This window comes from Haplochromis burtoni, unplaced genomic scaffold, assembly GCF_018398535.1.
Source record: "Haplochromis burtoni strain Fernald_Lab_line unplaced genomic scaffold, NCSU_Asbu1 Contig_159, whole genome shotgun sequence".
Classification (NCBI taxonomy): Eukaryota; Metazoa; Chordata; class Actinopteri; order Cichliformes; family Cichlidae; genus Haplochromis; species Haplochromis burtoni.
This window is the reverse complement of record NW_024582520.1, coordinates 307,625-322,228: the sequence shown is the minus strand read 5'-3', so window position 1 is coordinate 322,228 and position 14,604 is coordinate 307,625. Positions and strand designations below refer to the sequence as shown.

The window sequence follows — 14,604 nt, the reverse complement described above, 5'->3', positions numbered from 1 at the left end:
TAGTAACTACATTAATTGCAAAAAAGTGCAATAAACTACAAAAAAATTGAAAATCGTTTTTGTTTTTTTACATATATTTCTACTTGGAGAAATTTAAGAGGTCTTATCCCTCAAAACTTTAAATACAAAAAAGTTGCAAAAAATAGTTTACAACAACAGGAAATTTATTTTGAGTGTCTTCATAGTTTTATTTTTGAGATACAGCAATTTTTATATACTGCAGGAAAAAAAAAACAATCCTATGATGCAAATTTGCAAAGAAAACAGCATGTGCATCAAAATAAACTATTTCCAGCAGTGCAATTCGAGTTCTAAGCATCCCAGAAACTATTCAGAAAAGTATAGAGTCAAACATGACTTATAAAAACACCAGTATAGGCTTTTAAGGCCTACAAGTAAAAAACTACATTTTCCGCGAAAATGACGTCACTTCCGGTTTTCGGACAGGAAATGGCGGACATGGATAGTTCGCGTTGACGTAGACACATCTTTTTTGGTACTGTTCTTTTACACAGAGATTCTGGAAGGAATTTAGCAGGTTTGTTATTGTCCATATTTTAAGGGAGTTTCTTTCGGGAATGTTTTTTCTGTTTCTTTAAGTTCCCCAAGAAGTATGAGAAATGTTTTTTATGATAAATTTGTTAATACTTTTAGCTAAATTTTTTATCCATAAATGTAAGTTTACTAACAAAACACCATATTTCTGTCATTATTTTAAGGATGTGAAATGTACATACAATCAATATCAGACTCCACCAACAAAAAGGCTCACAACAATATATGTATGTGAATTTTTGCGTGTATTCTTATAATTGTTACCTTTTTCTTTTACCCCTTGGCTTTGTGTGTTCATGTTCTGTTGTTTTGTATACTTCATCTGTTCGTATGTTGTATACTCATTGTTTGTTAAATAAAGTTTAAAAAAAAAAAAAGTTCGTGAGTCTTTTCACTGTGGAAGTGTTACGAAAGCTGATCGGATCGGCAAAGCGTGTTTCTGGAATATTATGTTTTTGTTCCTGCAAGCGCTTTTTATGCAATTTTTGCAAAGCTTATGTGGAAGGAAACCGTGACCGAGGACAAGCTGATGGCATACAGATGTAAGTACAACTCCTCCGGTTTCATATGCAAAACAAATTATTGCGCTAGCTTAACGTTCAGGTTCTACAGGGATTTAAAGGGTAACAATAACAATGTATTGAATAATGACTTTAAAAAATAATATAAAATAGTGTGCAAATACTGATAACAGTGCAAATGTTTGCAATATAAGAAATAAATGAAAAATGTAAACATCTATGTTTAGTGAACTTTGCAGTGTTGCTCTGTGGTGCGCGTAGCAAAGTTTACACACTGTGTCTACTTGACCCACGTCTGACTGAACCCAGTAATGTTTCCACACCACTGAAGTTTTTTTTACCTCTTTTTCAACCAACGGCAGTCACTCTCCTCTCCAAATAACTTCTGCTTAGCTTTCCGAGCTTCCCTCGGGTCCTCTTAATTGTTGTGACACGTGTTCGAAATGCAGAGAGGTGCGCTCGATTTGCCACACGGAGCAGCGCGAGAGTAAAGCACGAGGGAGGGGCTAATAATCGGCTCAGTCATTTTTAATGATCGTTGAAAGCCCAGATCGTAATCGTGATTAAAATTCGATTAATTGAGCAGCCCTATGTGGACCTGTGGTCTTTCTGTTTGTAGCAGGAGGTTAGCTAACTGGTTTCCAATAACACGTCACGTTGTGACTGATCTCCAAAAACACTAAACCAGCTCCAACTGACCGGCTCCAAAAAGAGAGACCACATCACTCCGGTCCTCTGCTCTCTCCACTGGCTCCCAGTTGCTTTTAGGATTGATTTTAAAATTTTACTGCTGGTTTTTAAGGTTCTTAACGGTACTGCACCTCCTTACCTGGCAGAGCTTCTTAGCATTTACCGCCCCAGGAGATCTTTGAGGTCAGCAGACCTGATGCTTTTAGATGTTCCCAGGTACAGACTAAAGACTAGGGGAGAGAGGGCTTTTGCTGTGGCTGCACCCAGACTGTGGAACAGTTTACCTCCTCACATCAGATTCTCCACAAGCCTAGGAACTTTTAAAACTGCTCTTAAAACTCACCTCTTCTCATTGGCTTTTAGCAAGGTTTAACTTATTGTTTTAATTTATTGTTTTATCAGTGAGGTGTTTTATGTACTTGTGTTTTATTGTATTTTATATTTGTATTTTATTGTACAGCACTTTGGTCAGCCTCGGTTGTTTTTAAATGTGCTTTATAAATAAACTTGACTTGAAACTGTGGACGCAAACGAGGGTGGAAAACTGAACAGCAGCAACGTTTGGAGGGTCAAACATGTGGATAGATGTGATTTCTAATTACCCATCCTGTCTTCCTTCTCTCACCCCAACCAATCACAGCACCGCCCCCTGGCCCTTCTGCGGAGGTTTCTTCCTATTAAAAGGGAGTTTTTCCTTCCCACTGTCACCAAAGTGCTTGCTCATAGGGGGTCATATGATTGTTGGGTATTTCTCTCTGTATCTACTGAGCGCCTATACTGCTTTGTTGTGATTTATAAATAAAACTGAGTTAAATTATTTGACAGAATTTTTCATCCGTCCGGTCTCACATGTACTGAGATAAACACACAAGATACGATTTTCCATTTTAAGAAGGGAAGAAGTTGGAGGGGTTGTTGGTGGACTTAGTTATCCACTCACACCAGAGACACACACTGAGTTTAGCATCACGTTAATTAAACTTTGAGATATCGACCCGGTCAGGGTTAACAATGAGCAAAGCCTCAAACAGGAAAGCTTCCTGGATGGAGGTCTCTGACAGTTCCCCTCCTCGTCTTGTGTCACTGGTGGTAGCATGAGCCCATACCTGGCCCCTGCAGAGGTTCCACAGGTAATCCAGCTCCTCCTGGATCAGTAAGGTTTGCTGTGCCTACCGTTTTACTTTAGTCCATGACGCGCTTACCTTCAGGGTCATACGTCACATGAAGACCAAAATAGTTCCAAAGGCCAGATCTGAATGAGGGTGGGGGAGGTTCAGTTTGCCATGTTGCAACGAGCTTAGCTTCTGTCTTGCTAGCTTGCGCTGCGCTCAGTGGATCTGCGTCGACTATGCAGCCTAGGCGACTAGTCGAGCGCAGATCCACTGAGCGCTCAACACAGACAGCATCGTCAGAAGGAAAGTTGATAAAATAAATTCAAATGTTGTATTGTTCGATACATATGCGTACCGAACCGAAAGCACTGTATCGAACGGTTCAATATCGATACGAATATCGTTGCACCCCTACTTTTTACAGATGACAGCAGGTTCACCTGAGCACATGTGTGCTCTGGGGAGGCATACCCATGGAGGGACGCACAGACCTGTACAGGCTAGGCACCAGCACCCTGACTGGCCTCAGGCATCAGGATGAAATGCTTGGAGGTTGTCACACTGCGACAGGTTCCTCCTGCTGCACGACGATGCCCACGAACAGAGCTGACACTGTGCAGTAACATCAATGATGCCACAGTATCACAAAGTGTGAAAAATAAATCGAAATCAAGTTTGGAATGAAAACTTTACTATGTCGCTAAAGAGTTTCTATTGAATATCAATAAATTATTATTAGATAAACTGTGCTTTTACTCCTGGATGATCCCAAAAAATACATCTGATATCAGCCCAGAGTCACTGACACATCAGAAGATCCACGGCGACGTTGTAGCATCGGGACAAAGAGCGGGAACGATGAGGGCGGAGCGTCAGGAGGGAGACCTTCCACAGTCTTCCACAGATAGTCGTTATATCAGGCTGCCCGTGGTTTCAGTGAGGATTGATCTGTGCATCACTGTAGGGTCTACCTTACAATATAAGGCGACGGTTGTTGTGATTGAATTGAAGTGCTTACTGTTACTCCACGTGACAAACAAAGATCTATTCAGGCTTTTGTGGATTAAACCCACTTAAATAAAATACAGATTACATATTTTCCATCACGTTCCCGGTGAAAGCCCAAAGCTCGCTGGTGGGCACCGGGATGTTTTATATGCAGCATGTGTTTTTTAAAAACCACGAAACGTCATAAACGTGTGAAGACGAGCTCATTAATCTTCCCACAGGACGTCGACGCGGGTGCAACGCTTGACTTCAGGGTTTGATTTTCAGCGTCAGTGACTGAGAGAGCTGCAGCTGAGCGGACGTGCCCGTTATCCACCTCACCTGAGCTTAGACCGAGCCGCCGCTCAGAGAAACATGGACTGTGTTAAATTAGCAGGTGATGGCAGGGAGGTTCAGGGCTTTAAATGAACCCTTCTCTCCTGCAGTGTCTTCTCAATCGTGAACTTTGAATTATTGTGGAAATTAGCTCAACAAAAAGAAAAACTTGAGAAGATATCCATGGATTTGAAATCTTATTTATGTTTCAAACAGTCAAAAACGTCATAAAACGACCCGTCAGTCAGTTATGATGTTTGTTACAGTCGATGCAGCGACGGTTTGTAGCTTTGTTAAAGTGTCAGAATCATTTTAACCTGTCAGTAAAAGCATCCACATGTTCAGAGTTCAGGAGTGGAATCATTATGGGGTGTAATGTAAACACTAGCAGTGAAACAGGTTTAGAAAATGATCCAGTTCAATGGTAGCAGACGTTTCCACTCCACGGCTCTGTGCACCTGCTCAGGTGTTTGTTGTGAAGAGAAGTATTATATTATATTACAGCGTTTCTTTTCTGTTTCTTTAAGTTCCCCAAGAAGTATGAGAAATGTTTTTTATGATAAATTTGTTAATACTTTTAGCTAAATTTTTTATCCATAAATGTAAGTTTACTAACAAAACACCATATTTCTGTCATTATTTTAAGGATGTGCAAATGTACATACAATCAATATCAGACGCCACCAACAGAAAGGCTCACAACAATATATGTGTGTGAATTTTTGCGTGTATTCTTATAATTGTTACCTTTTTCTTTTACCCCTGGCTTTGTGTGTTCATGTTCTGTTGTTTTGTATACTTCATCTGTTCGTATGTTGTATACTCATTGTTTGTTAAATAAAGTTTAAAAAAAAAAAAGTTCCGTTGACCTCTTTTTCAATGTGGGAAGTGTTACAAACAGCTGATCGGATCGGCAAAGCCTGTTTCTGGAATATTACGTTTTTGTTCCTGCAAGCGCTTTTTATGCATTCTTTGCAAAGCTTTATGTGGAAGGAAACCGTGACCGAGGACAAGCTGATGGCATCAGATGTAAGTACAACTCCTCCGGTTTCATATGCAAAACAAATTATTGCGCTAGCTTACGCGGTTCCGGTTCTACAGGGATTTAAAGGCTTAACAATAACAATGTGTTGAATAATGACTTTAAAAAATAATATAAAACAGTGTGCAAATACTGATAACAGTGCAAATGTTTGCAATATAAAAAATAAATGAAAAATGTAAACATCTATGTTTAGTGAACTTTGCAGTGTTGCTCTGTGGTGCCGTAGCAAAGTTTACACACTGTGTCTACTTGACCCACGTCTGACTGAACCCGTAATGTTTCCACACCAATGAAGGGTTTTTTTTTACCTCTTTTTAACCAACGGCAGTCACTCTCCTCTCCAAATAACTTCTGCTTAGCTTTCCGAGCTTCCCTCGGGTCCTCTTAATTGTTGTGAGGCGTGTTCGACATGCAGAGAGGTGCGCTCGATTTGCCACATGGAGCAGCGCGAGAGTAAAGCACGAGGGAGGGGCTAATAATCGGCTCAGTCATTTTTAATGATCGTTGAAAGCCCAGATCGTAATCGAGATTAAAATTCGATTAATTGAGCAGCCCTATGTGGACCTGTGGTCTTTCTGTTTGTAGCAGGAGGTTAGCTAACTGGTTTCCAATAACACGTCACGTTGTGACTGATCTCCAAAAACACTAAACCAGCTCCAACTGACCGGCTCCAAAAAGAGAGACCACATCACTCCGGTCCTCTGCTCTCTCCACTGGCTCTCAGTTGCTTTTAGGATTGATTTTAAAATTTTACTGCTGGTTTTTAAGGTTCTTAACGGTACTGCACCTCCTTACCTGGCAGAGCTTCTTAGCATTTACCGCCCCAGGAGATCTTTGAGGTCAGCAGACCTGATGCTTTTAGATGTTCCCAGGTACAGACTAAAGACTAGGGGAGAGAGGGCTTTTGCTGTGGCTGCACCCAGACTGTGGAACAGTTTACCTCCTCACATCAGATTCTCCACAAGCCTAGGAACTTTTAAAACTGCTCTTAAAACTCACCTCTTCTCATTGGCTTTTAGCAAGGTTTAACTTATTGTTTTAATTTATTGTTTTATCAGTGAGGTGTTTTATGTACTTGTGTTTTATTGTATTTTATATTTGTATTTTATTGTACAGCACTTTGGTCAGCCTCGGTTGTTTTTAAATGTGCTTTATAAATAAACTTGACTTGACAACTGTGGACGCAAACGAGGGTGGAAAACTGAACAGCAGCAACGTTTGGAGGGTCAAACATGTGGATAGATGTGATTTCTAATTACCCATCCTGTCTTCCTTCTCTCACCCCAACAATCACAGCAGTCCTCCCGAGCCGTTCTGCCTGGAGGTTTCTTCCTTTAAAAGGGAGTTTTTCCTTCCCACTGTCACCAAAGTGCTTGCTCATAGGAGGTCATATGATTGTTGGGTATTTCTCTCTGTATCTACTGAGCGTCTTCAGCGCTTTGTTGTGATTTATAAATAAAACTGAGTTAAATTATTTGACAGAATTTTTCATCCGTCCGGTCTCACATGTACTGAGATAAACACACAAGATACGATTTTCCATTTTAAGAAGGGAAGAAGTTGGAGGGGTTGTTGGTGGACTTAGTTATCCACTCACACCAGAGACACACACTGAGTTTAGCATCACGTTAATTAAACTTTGAGATATCGACCCGGTCAGGGTTAACAATGAGCAAAGCCTCAAACAGGAAAGCTTCCTGGATGGAGGTCTCTGACAGTTCCCCTCCTCGTCTTGTGTCACTGGTGGTAGCATGAGCCCATACCTGGCCCCTGCAGAGGTTCCACAGGTAATCCAGCTCCTCCTGGATCAGTAAGGTTTGCTGTGCCTACCGTTTTACTTTAGTCCATGACGCGCTTACCTTCAGGGTCATACGTCACATGAAGACCAAAATAGTTCCAAAGGCCAGATCTGAATGAGGGTGGGGGAGGTTCAGTTTGCCATGTTGCAACGAGCTTAGCTTCTGTCTTGCTAGCTTGCGCTGCGCTCAGTGGATCTGTGTTCGACTGCTTCGCCTAGGCTGCACTGTCGAGCGCAGATTCACTGAGTGCTCCACACAGACAGCATCGTCAGAAGAAAAGTTGATAAAATAAATTACAAATGTTGTATTGTTCGATACATATGCGTACCGAACCGAAAGCACTGTATTGAACGGTTCAATATCGATACGAGTATCGTTGCACCCCTACTTTTTACAGATGACAGCAGGTTCACCTGAGCACATGTGTGCTCTGGGGAGGCATACCCATGGAGGGACGCACAGACCTGTACAGGCTAGGCGCCAGCACCCTGACTGGCCTCAGGCATCAGGATGAAATGCTTGGAGGTTGTCACACTGCGACAGGTTCCTCCTGCTGCACGACGATGCCCACGAACAGAGCTGACACTGTGCAGTAACATCAATGATGCCACAGTATCACAAAGTGTGAAAAATAAATCGAAATCAAGTTTGGAATGAAAACTTTACTATGTCGCTAAAGAGTTTCTATTGAATATCAATAAATTATTATTAGATAAACTGTGCTTTTACTCCTGGATGATCCCAAAAAATACATCTGATATCAGCCCAGAGTCACTGACACATCAGAAGATCCACGGCGACGTTGTAGCATCGGGACAAAGAGCGGGAACGATGAGGGCGGAGCGTCAGGAGGGAGACCTTCCACAGTCTTCCACAGATAGTCGTTATATCAGGCTGCCCGTGGTTTCAGTGAGGATTGATCTGTGCATCACTGTAGGGTCTACCTTACAATATAAGGCGACGGTTGTTGTGATTGAATTGAAGTGCTTACTGTTACTCCACGTGACAAACAAAGATCTATTCAGGCTTTTGTGGATTAAACCCACTTAAATAAAATACAGATTACATATTTTCCATCACGTTCCCGGTGAAAGCCCAAAGCTCGCTGGTGGGCACCGGGATGTTTTATATGCAGCATGTGTTTTTTAAAAACCACGAAACGTCATAAACGTGTGAAGACGAGCTCATTAATCTTCCCACAGGACGTCGACGCGGGTGCAACGCTTGACTTCAGGGTTTGATTTTCAGCGTCAGTGACTGAGAGAGCTGCAGCTGAGCGGACGTGCCCGTTATCCACCTCACCTGAGCTTAGACCGAGCCGCCGCTCAGAGAAACATGGACTGTGTTAAATTAGCAGGTGATGGCAGGGAGGTTCAGGGCTTTAAATGAACCCTTCTCTCCTGCAGTGTCTTCTCAATCGTGAACTTTGAATTATTGTGGAAATTAGCTCAACAAAAAGAAAAACTTGAGAAGATATCCATGGATTTGAAATCTTATTTATGTTTCAAACAGTCGAAAACGTCATAAAACGACCCGTCAGTCAGTTATGATGTTTGTTACAGTCGATGCAGCGACGGTTTGTAGCTTTGTTAAAGTGTCAGAATCATTTTAACCTGTCAGTAAAAGCATCCACATGTTCAGAGTTCAGGAGTGGAATCATTATGGGGTGTAATGTAAACACTAGCAGTGAAACAGGTTTAGAAAATGATCCAGTTCAAAGGTAGCAGACGTTTCCACTCCACGGCTCTGTGCACCTGCTCAGGTGTTTGTTGTGAAGAGAAGTATTATATTATATTACAGCGTTTTAGCCTATTTCAGCTTCATTAGGCACACGCACACGCACAGACACACGCACACGCACAGACACACACACACGCACAGACACACACACACGCACAGACACACACAGACACACGCACAGACACAGAAAAGGCCTCAATCATCTGAACATCCAATCAGGAGACTAATGAGATTAATCTGACTAATGAACGCCTCGCGGGCACGTTCACCAGCATCAGCATAATCATCAGTGTGACGTCCAGATAAATTCAAACTTTTCACATTTAGAGCACAAATCAGGTTAAAGACAAACATTTACACTGTGAACAGGAGACGTGAGGTTTGTATGTGGACATAAAAAGATGCGCAGGATTCATTATACAGAGAAATCACAAACAGCATCGTGTGCTGGCGTGACTGCTGTGTGCACCTCCTCAAACATCATCATCATCATCATCACTTCCTCTCACCTCTACTATTGTGTTTTTTTTTAATAAAAACACATCTACCCCTGAATATGTCCTGTATAAATAAAGTTTCAGTAGTTTGAATAGTTCTGCTGGTTTTACTTTGAAACGGAGCTCAGGTGGAACAGGTGGCACTGAGCCAGGTGAAGTGCAGCTTCACTCTCACTTCCTGATTCACACACACACACACACACACACACACACACTGCTCGTGCCTATGGTACGACAACTTTTCTCCGTGCCCCTGGTACACTGCGCAGAAAAACCTTGCCACACACACACACACACACACACACACAAGCTGTGGGAGAAAGAGGAACCGTCACTAACCGTCGCCGCCTTGATGGGCACGTAGAGCACCGGGCCGCCCGCGGAGCCGCCCTTGGCGTCGGGCAGCGTCCTGACCTGGAAGCCTTTGGATTTGACCCAGAACTTGAACTTGGCGTTGATGTGATTTCCGCTCTTCTCGTGCAGGAACATCGCGTGGCTGTTCTCCTCGTCCCCCTGCAGCAGCGTCTGCAGGATCTTGTTGTACTTGCGGCGGGTCACGGTCTTCGTCTTACCGGAGTCTCCGTACGTGCGCAGGCACCAGTCCTGGAACTCCTCCGCGGGAGCCCCGGGGACCCGGGCCCGCTGTAGGGCGGGGGCCGTCACCGTGTCCCCCGCGCTCCCGGCTGTCCTGGTTGCCATGATAACCGGTTGGGACGGGAGGGAGAGCCGCTCCGCTCTGCCGTGCGCGAATCCGCTCACCGTCCGGGTCTGATGGATCCACCGGACACGCGGCGGCTCCCTGCCTCCGCGCCGGGGGGAGAAACGAGTCCGGACCCAGTGAGATCAAACACTGCCGACACTGGGCAGCTGACGACGGGCAGAGCCGCTAACCGTGTCCGACAGGAGAGCACGCCTCCTCCGTTTTTAAATTGCCGTCTGAAAAAAAGCCTCCCCTCTCCCTCTCCTGCTCCTCCTCCTCCTATGTTGCTGCAGAAACACGAGTGAGCGCCTCTGGGATGTCCAGGAGAGGAGACGGAGCTCCTGCTCCGGTGTGGGGGGGCGGGGGTGACCCGCGCGCTCCTCAGACACACCTGTTACAGCGCGGAGCAGTCGGTCACCTCCTCCTGCTCCTCCTGCTGTGAGCTCCGCTGTCGGTCAGGAGGCTGCGAGCTTTCGGCTGTTCATCACCGTCGATGTGGACCTCCTCCTGCGGGCTGATGGAGCTGACCGGACACCTGTTTGATTCCTGCTTCTCCTCTGCTCCTCCAACACAGCCAGCCCTCCACCCAGCGGCTGCAGAGCGGAGGGGCGCGTGGGGCCGTCCTGAGTGCGCGGAAAGCAGGAAGCGTCAAATATGAGCAAATCAGTACTTCCTGCCCACCAGAGCAGCGGCAGACAGGTGAACGCGACGTGACGTCATTAAAAGCTTCACCAGTTCACGTCTCTTAAAAGAAATCCGCCGTGAGTTTCACGGCGTGCACGAGTCACGTGACCCAAAGAAAACACACTGCACTTTAGGTGAAGACTAAAACCTTTATTCACAGTTAGTGTGCGTGTGAGCGCGTCCACGACACACACACACACACACACACACACACACACACACACACACACAGCAGTAACCTGCTAATCTGAACGCTGCTGTATGAACCACTATAGTAGATCAAACAGACTGTAAATAAAAGATGGAAACCACCACTATGACATCACCCATCGCTCACGTCCAAATAAAATCCGTCACCCTGAGTCTGCTGTTTCAGGGTTTTATGTTTTAGACTTTGAGTCTTTTATACTTACTTTTCTCACCTTCGTGTATTTCCTGTGTTGTTATCTCACTTCCAGGTGTTTGTACTCTCAGCAGGGCTCTAGAGTGCAGCCAATCTAGTCGCAAATCCGACCACAATTTTCAGTGGTGCAACTAAAAAAAATCCTTGGTCCAACTGTTCCAGTAACAAAAAAGGTCTCTGCAACTCTGAAAGTCTCCGTGTGGTCAACAACTGACACACATCATGCCCTTATCGTGTGTCCCAATCAGAGATAGTCAGGGGTGGGACCTCTGTGATTGGCCGTGGTCCTTTGTGTGTATTTGAAAGTGCAGGCGGATAGAGGTGAGCAGCTTGAACAAAGTGATGTCGATTCATTAAATCCTGAATCTTTTAAATATAAATGAATTTTGCCAGCATCTCAGGTTAAAGCTCTCCAAACTATTTCAACAACCACCAAACAGTAAATGAGAGCAGGTAACGGACTCCACACAAAGACGTAAACACAGAGCGGACCGACGCGTCAGAATCGGCGTTCTCTTTCTCGGCTTTCTCACAGGACGGCCCGCACACGGACACGCCGTCGGGGCTGAAAGCCGACAGCTCGCTGACTCTGATGCGTCGGGTCTGTGCTGTGTTTACGTCTTTTTTGCGCTCGATTCTGAGCTGCAGGTTTTATCTCTCTCCACCCAAAATTCATTGAACCAGCAGCAAAAGAAGATCCAAACTACGCTTCACGTTTGATAAATGTCATCATGGATTCACTCTGATAAAATCACACTGGAGTTCGACACCTGTGGATTATAGAGATCAGTGATGATGCCCAGCCCGGGTGAGCAGCCTAGGCCCCACAGAGTGGATGTAGCTGTGGGTAATGAGAAAAGAACGATTGATGACTTTTTCTTGGCCTGATCTGTCTGACGTTCACAGCCAGCTCTGACACGGAGCCATCAGCCTCTGAGTGCTGAAAAAGCAGCAGTGTATCCAGAAACACTTTATATGCTGCGATAAATGCACACGTGTCCCCTCCGCCCGCTGCCTTTCAGCAGCAAGCAGGTCGTCAGAGGAGTCGATGTGATGATTACGTTTAACATCGTCTACAGTATTGCCAAAGAGAGCCAACGCACTTTGAGCACAAGCAGTTTTTCAGGAACTTCTCTTTTTTGTAACTGAGCTCCAAATAAAGAACTTTGTGTTGACAGATTGTTAGTTAATCATTTACAAATCAATAGTGTCTGTGTGGACGGCAACTTTCCCCCCAAAATTGCGCCTCACTTTTGTGCTGGTGCACCAGTGCAACCATGGAATAACGTTAGTCTAGAGCCCTGCTTAGTGATGTCATCGGGTATCTGTCGTTATAGAGCTCCGCCTTCCTTACCTTCCAGGTCTCAGTCTGTGACGTTCGCCTGTTTAGTTATTTCCTGTTTTATTGTGGTAACCTCGCTGTTTGTTTAGCCTCACCTGTGCGTCTCACCTGTGTCCTCTGCTGTCGTTACCTGCCGTGTCTGTGTGTTCAGGCTGCTCTGGTTTGTACTCGTGTTTTCAGTGTTCAGTAACACTGAGTCTAAAGCTCAGGCTGCTCTGAACTCTCAGTTTCAGAGTTTTTGATGATGATGATGTCACAGAGGGGGCGTGTACTCACTGCTGTTCAAACCTTCTGTTTGTGGGGGGCAGCCAATCAGAACAGAGAACACCAAGTTTCTGACAGAGGAAGAACTGAGGCGTGAGATGACGAAGCCTCAGTTCAGGCTTGTCTAAGCATAAAGACACGGAGATGGTAAAACCACAATGGGACCTTTCTTCATTTAAGCCTTGCTACCACAGACGAAGACATCGCAGCGCCACGAAACGCCTCCGTCTTCCCTTCTTCAGGCCAAACTGCTGGTTTCTCCTGGAGACCTCTCAGGTGGTCTGAGGCCGGCGTTATTTCCTGCTCAGGAACGCCATCGAGCACAGCTGACAATTAAACCAGCAACAAACGGCGTGCTGCTGCTTTCATAGGAAAGTGTGACGGGTTCGTTTTCCTCACGTTCACAAAGAAATCTTCCTGCAAACGGACCCAAAACATCAGCTCAAAGCAACGCCGCTGCTCACCTCTGCATGAAATCCTACATTTATCCCTCTTACAGGCCTTACTCCCTTTAACCTCTAACGTACACGTTAGCACGAGGCACCTCGCTACCTTCCAACAGACTGCGTGCCCCCGTGATGAGAGTGACGCCCCCCCCCGCTGTTGTGCACCCGTCTGGGCTGAAGACGCGAGCACACCGCATGTCGGTCTTTAGCACCATTTCAGTGAGTAGGAGCTCAGCGATTCTCAGATGCACAGAGACGGAGACGCAGCAGCTCTCCCTGAAAAAGCTTCATCACAGCTTTGTCTCCTGCTGCTCCGCACCTGCAGAGGTGACGAACAAGATACGATTGTAAGAATTAATAATATAGAATAGTGAGTTTTTAAAAATACAAACACAAAAATGAATCTGTTTGGTAAAATAAAAGTCTGGAAAAGTAAAGTGTCAGAGCAGAAATAAGGACTTTATTTTGAAAGATGTCGGTATAAAAGCCTGTTTTTCTACAAACAGCTGGTGTTCAGTCCAAACTCGGCCGTTATGTTTGCGTCTCTGTGTTTTGTGGAGGCCCCCGAGTTTCCCCGTAGGAATCAGAGAGAAAAGGAGGAACTCGAGCGGAGGATGAAAATAGCCTTCCACCACGGGAAGTGAAAGTGTGTTTCAAAACACGCCAGTTTGTCCTCCTCCTGTCCGGGAGGCCAAGGCAGGCGGTGGAAGCCAACCGTTGTCTGAGGCGTCATCGGTGAAATGCGTGAGGAGCTGATCATATGACACAAGCCAAAAGTCACAGACGCGACCCTGCAGCATCCGTCAGCAGCAGAGAGCTTCTCGAGTCATCGCAGCTGACGGAGCTAAATCTGTGGAAACCATCACAAATGCGAGGCGTACGCACTTAAGCGTGATTAATGCATCTGATCGATGCAGATCCCAGCATGCACGGTGCGCCTGCAGTACTGTAGCTGGCGGTGGACTTTCATGCTGGGATCTTTCTCTCTGCCTGTCAACTCTAAAAATGTGGCGACAGAAGAAGTGTCGCCATCGTCCACAGTGTGGTCTGGTGATTTGGTGACAGAGATACCGCGCTGTCATCTCAGGGCGTGACGCATGTATGCAGTCTCCACGCCGCGCACAGCCTGTTGCTCGCTGTGCTGCAGGAGAGTGCAAGATAACGGTCCCACTGCACACGCCTGTGAAGTCAGCATGAGCAGGCTGAGGGGAAGTCGCCTGCGTGACGCCTACCAAGGCGTGGATCTGACCGTGAAGCTGTAGGCTAACGATTCACCAATCAGAGCCCAGCAGTCAGCGAGCATGTGCATGAAAGTCCTTCACGTTTTATTCAGTATGAATGAGCTGTGTCCCAAAACGTCGGCTGCATCCTCCGGAGGCCGCATTTGTAGACCGATTGCGTCACAGCGACGCGCCGAAGGCTGTCCCAATTCATCGACTCCTTCAAATGCGTCCTTCATTTCCCCGAATTTGAAGGATGGGTC

General features: G+C 45.5%; 1 protein-coding gene across 1 annotated transcript in view; it reads right to left on the bottom strand.

The window, feature by feature from the left end:
• Positions 1 to 10,657, bottom strand: part of LOC102313489 (nucleolar protein 4-like) — a 139,176-nt gene extending 128,519 nt beyond the window's left edge. Inside the window, exon 1 of the mRNA XM_005933201.3 lies at positions 9,622 to 10,657. Coding sequence (XP_005933263.2) covers positions 9,622 to 9,981 — 360 coding nt within the window. The 5' untranslated portion in view covers positions 9,982 to 10,657. The remainder of the gene's footprint in view (positions 1 to 9,621) is intronic.
• Positions 10,658 to 14,604: the final 3,947 nt, after the last annotated feature.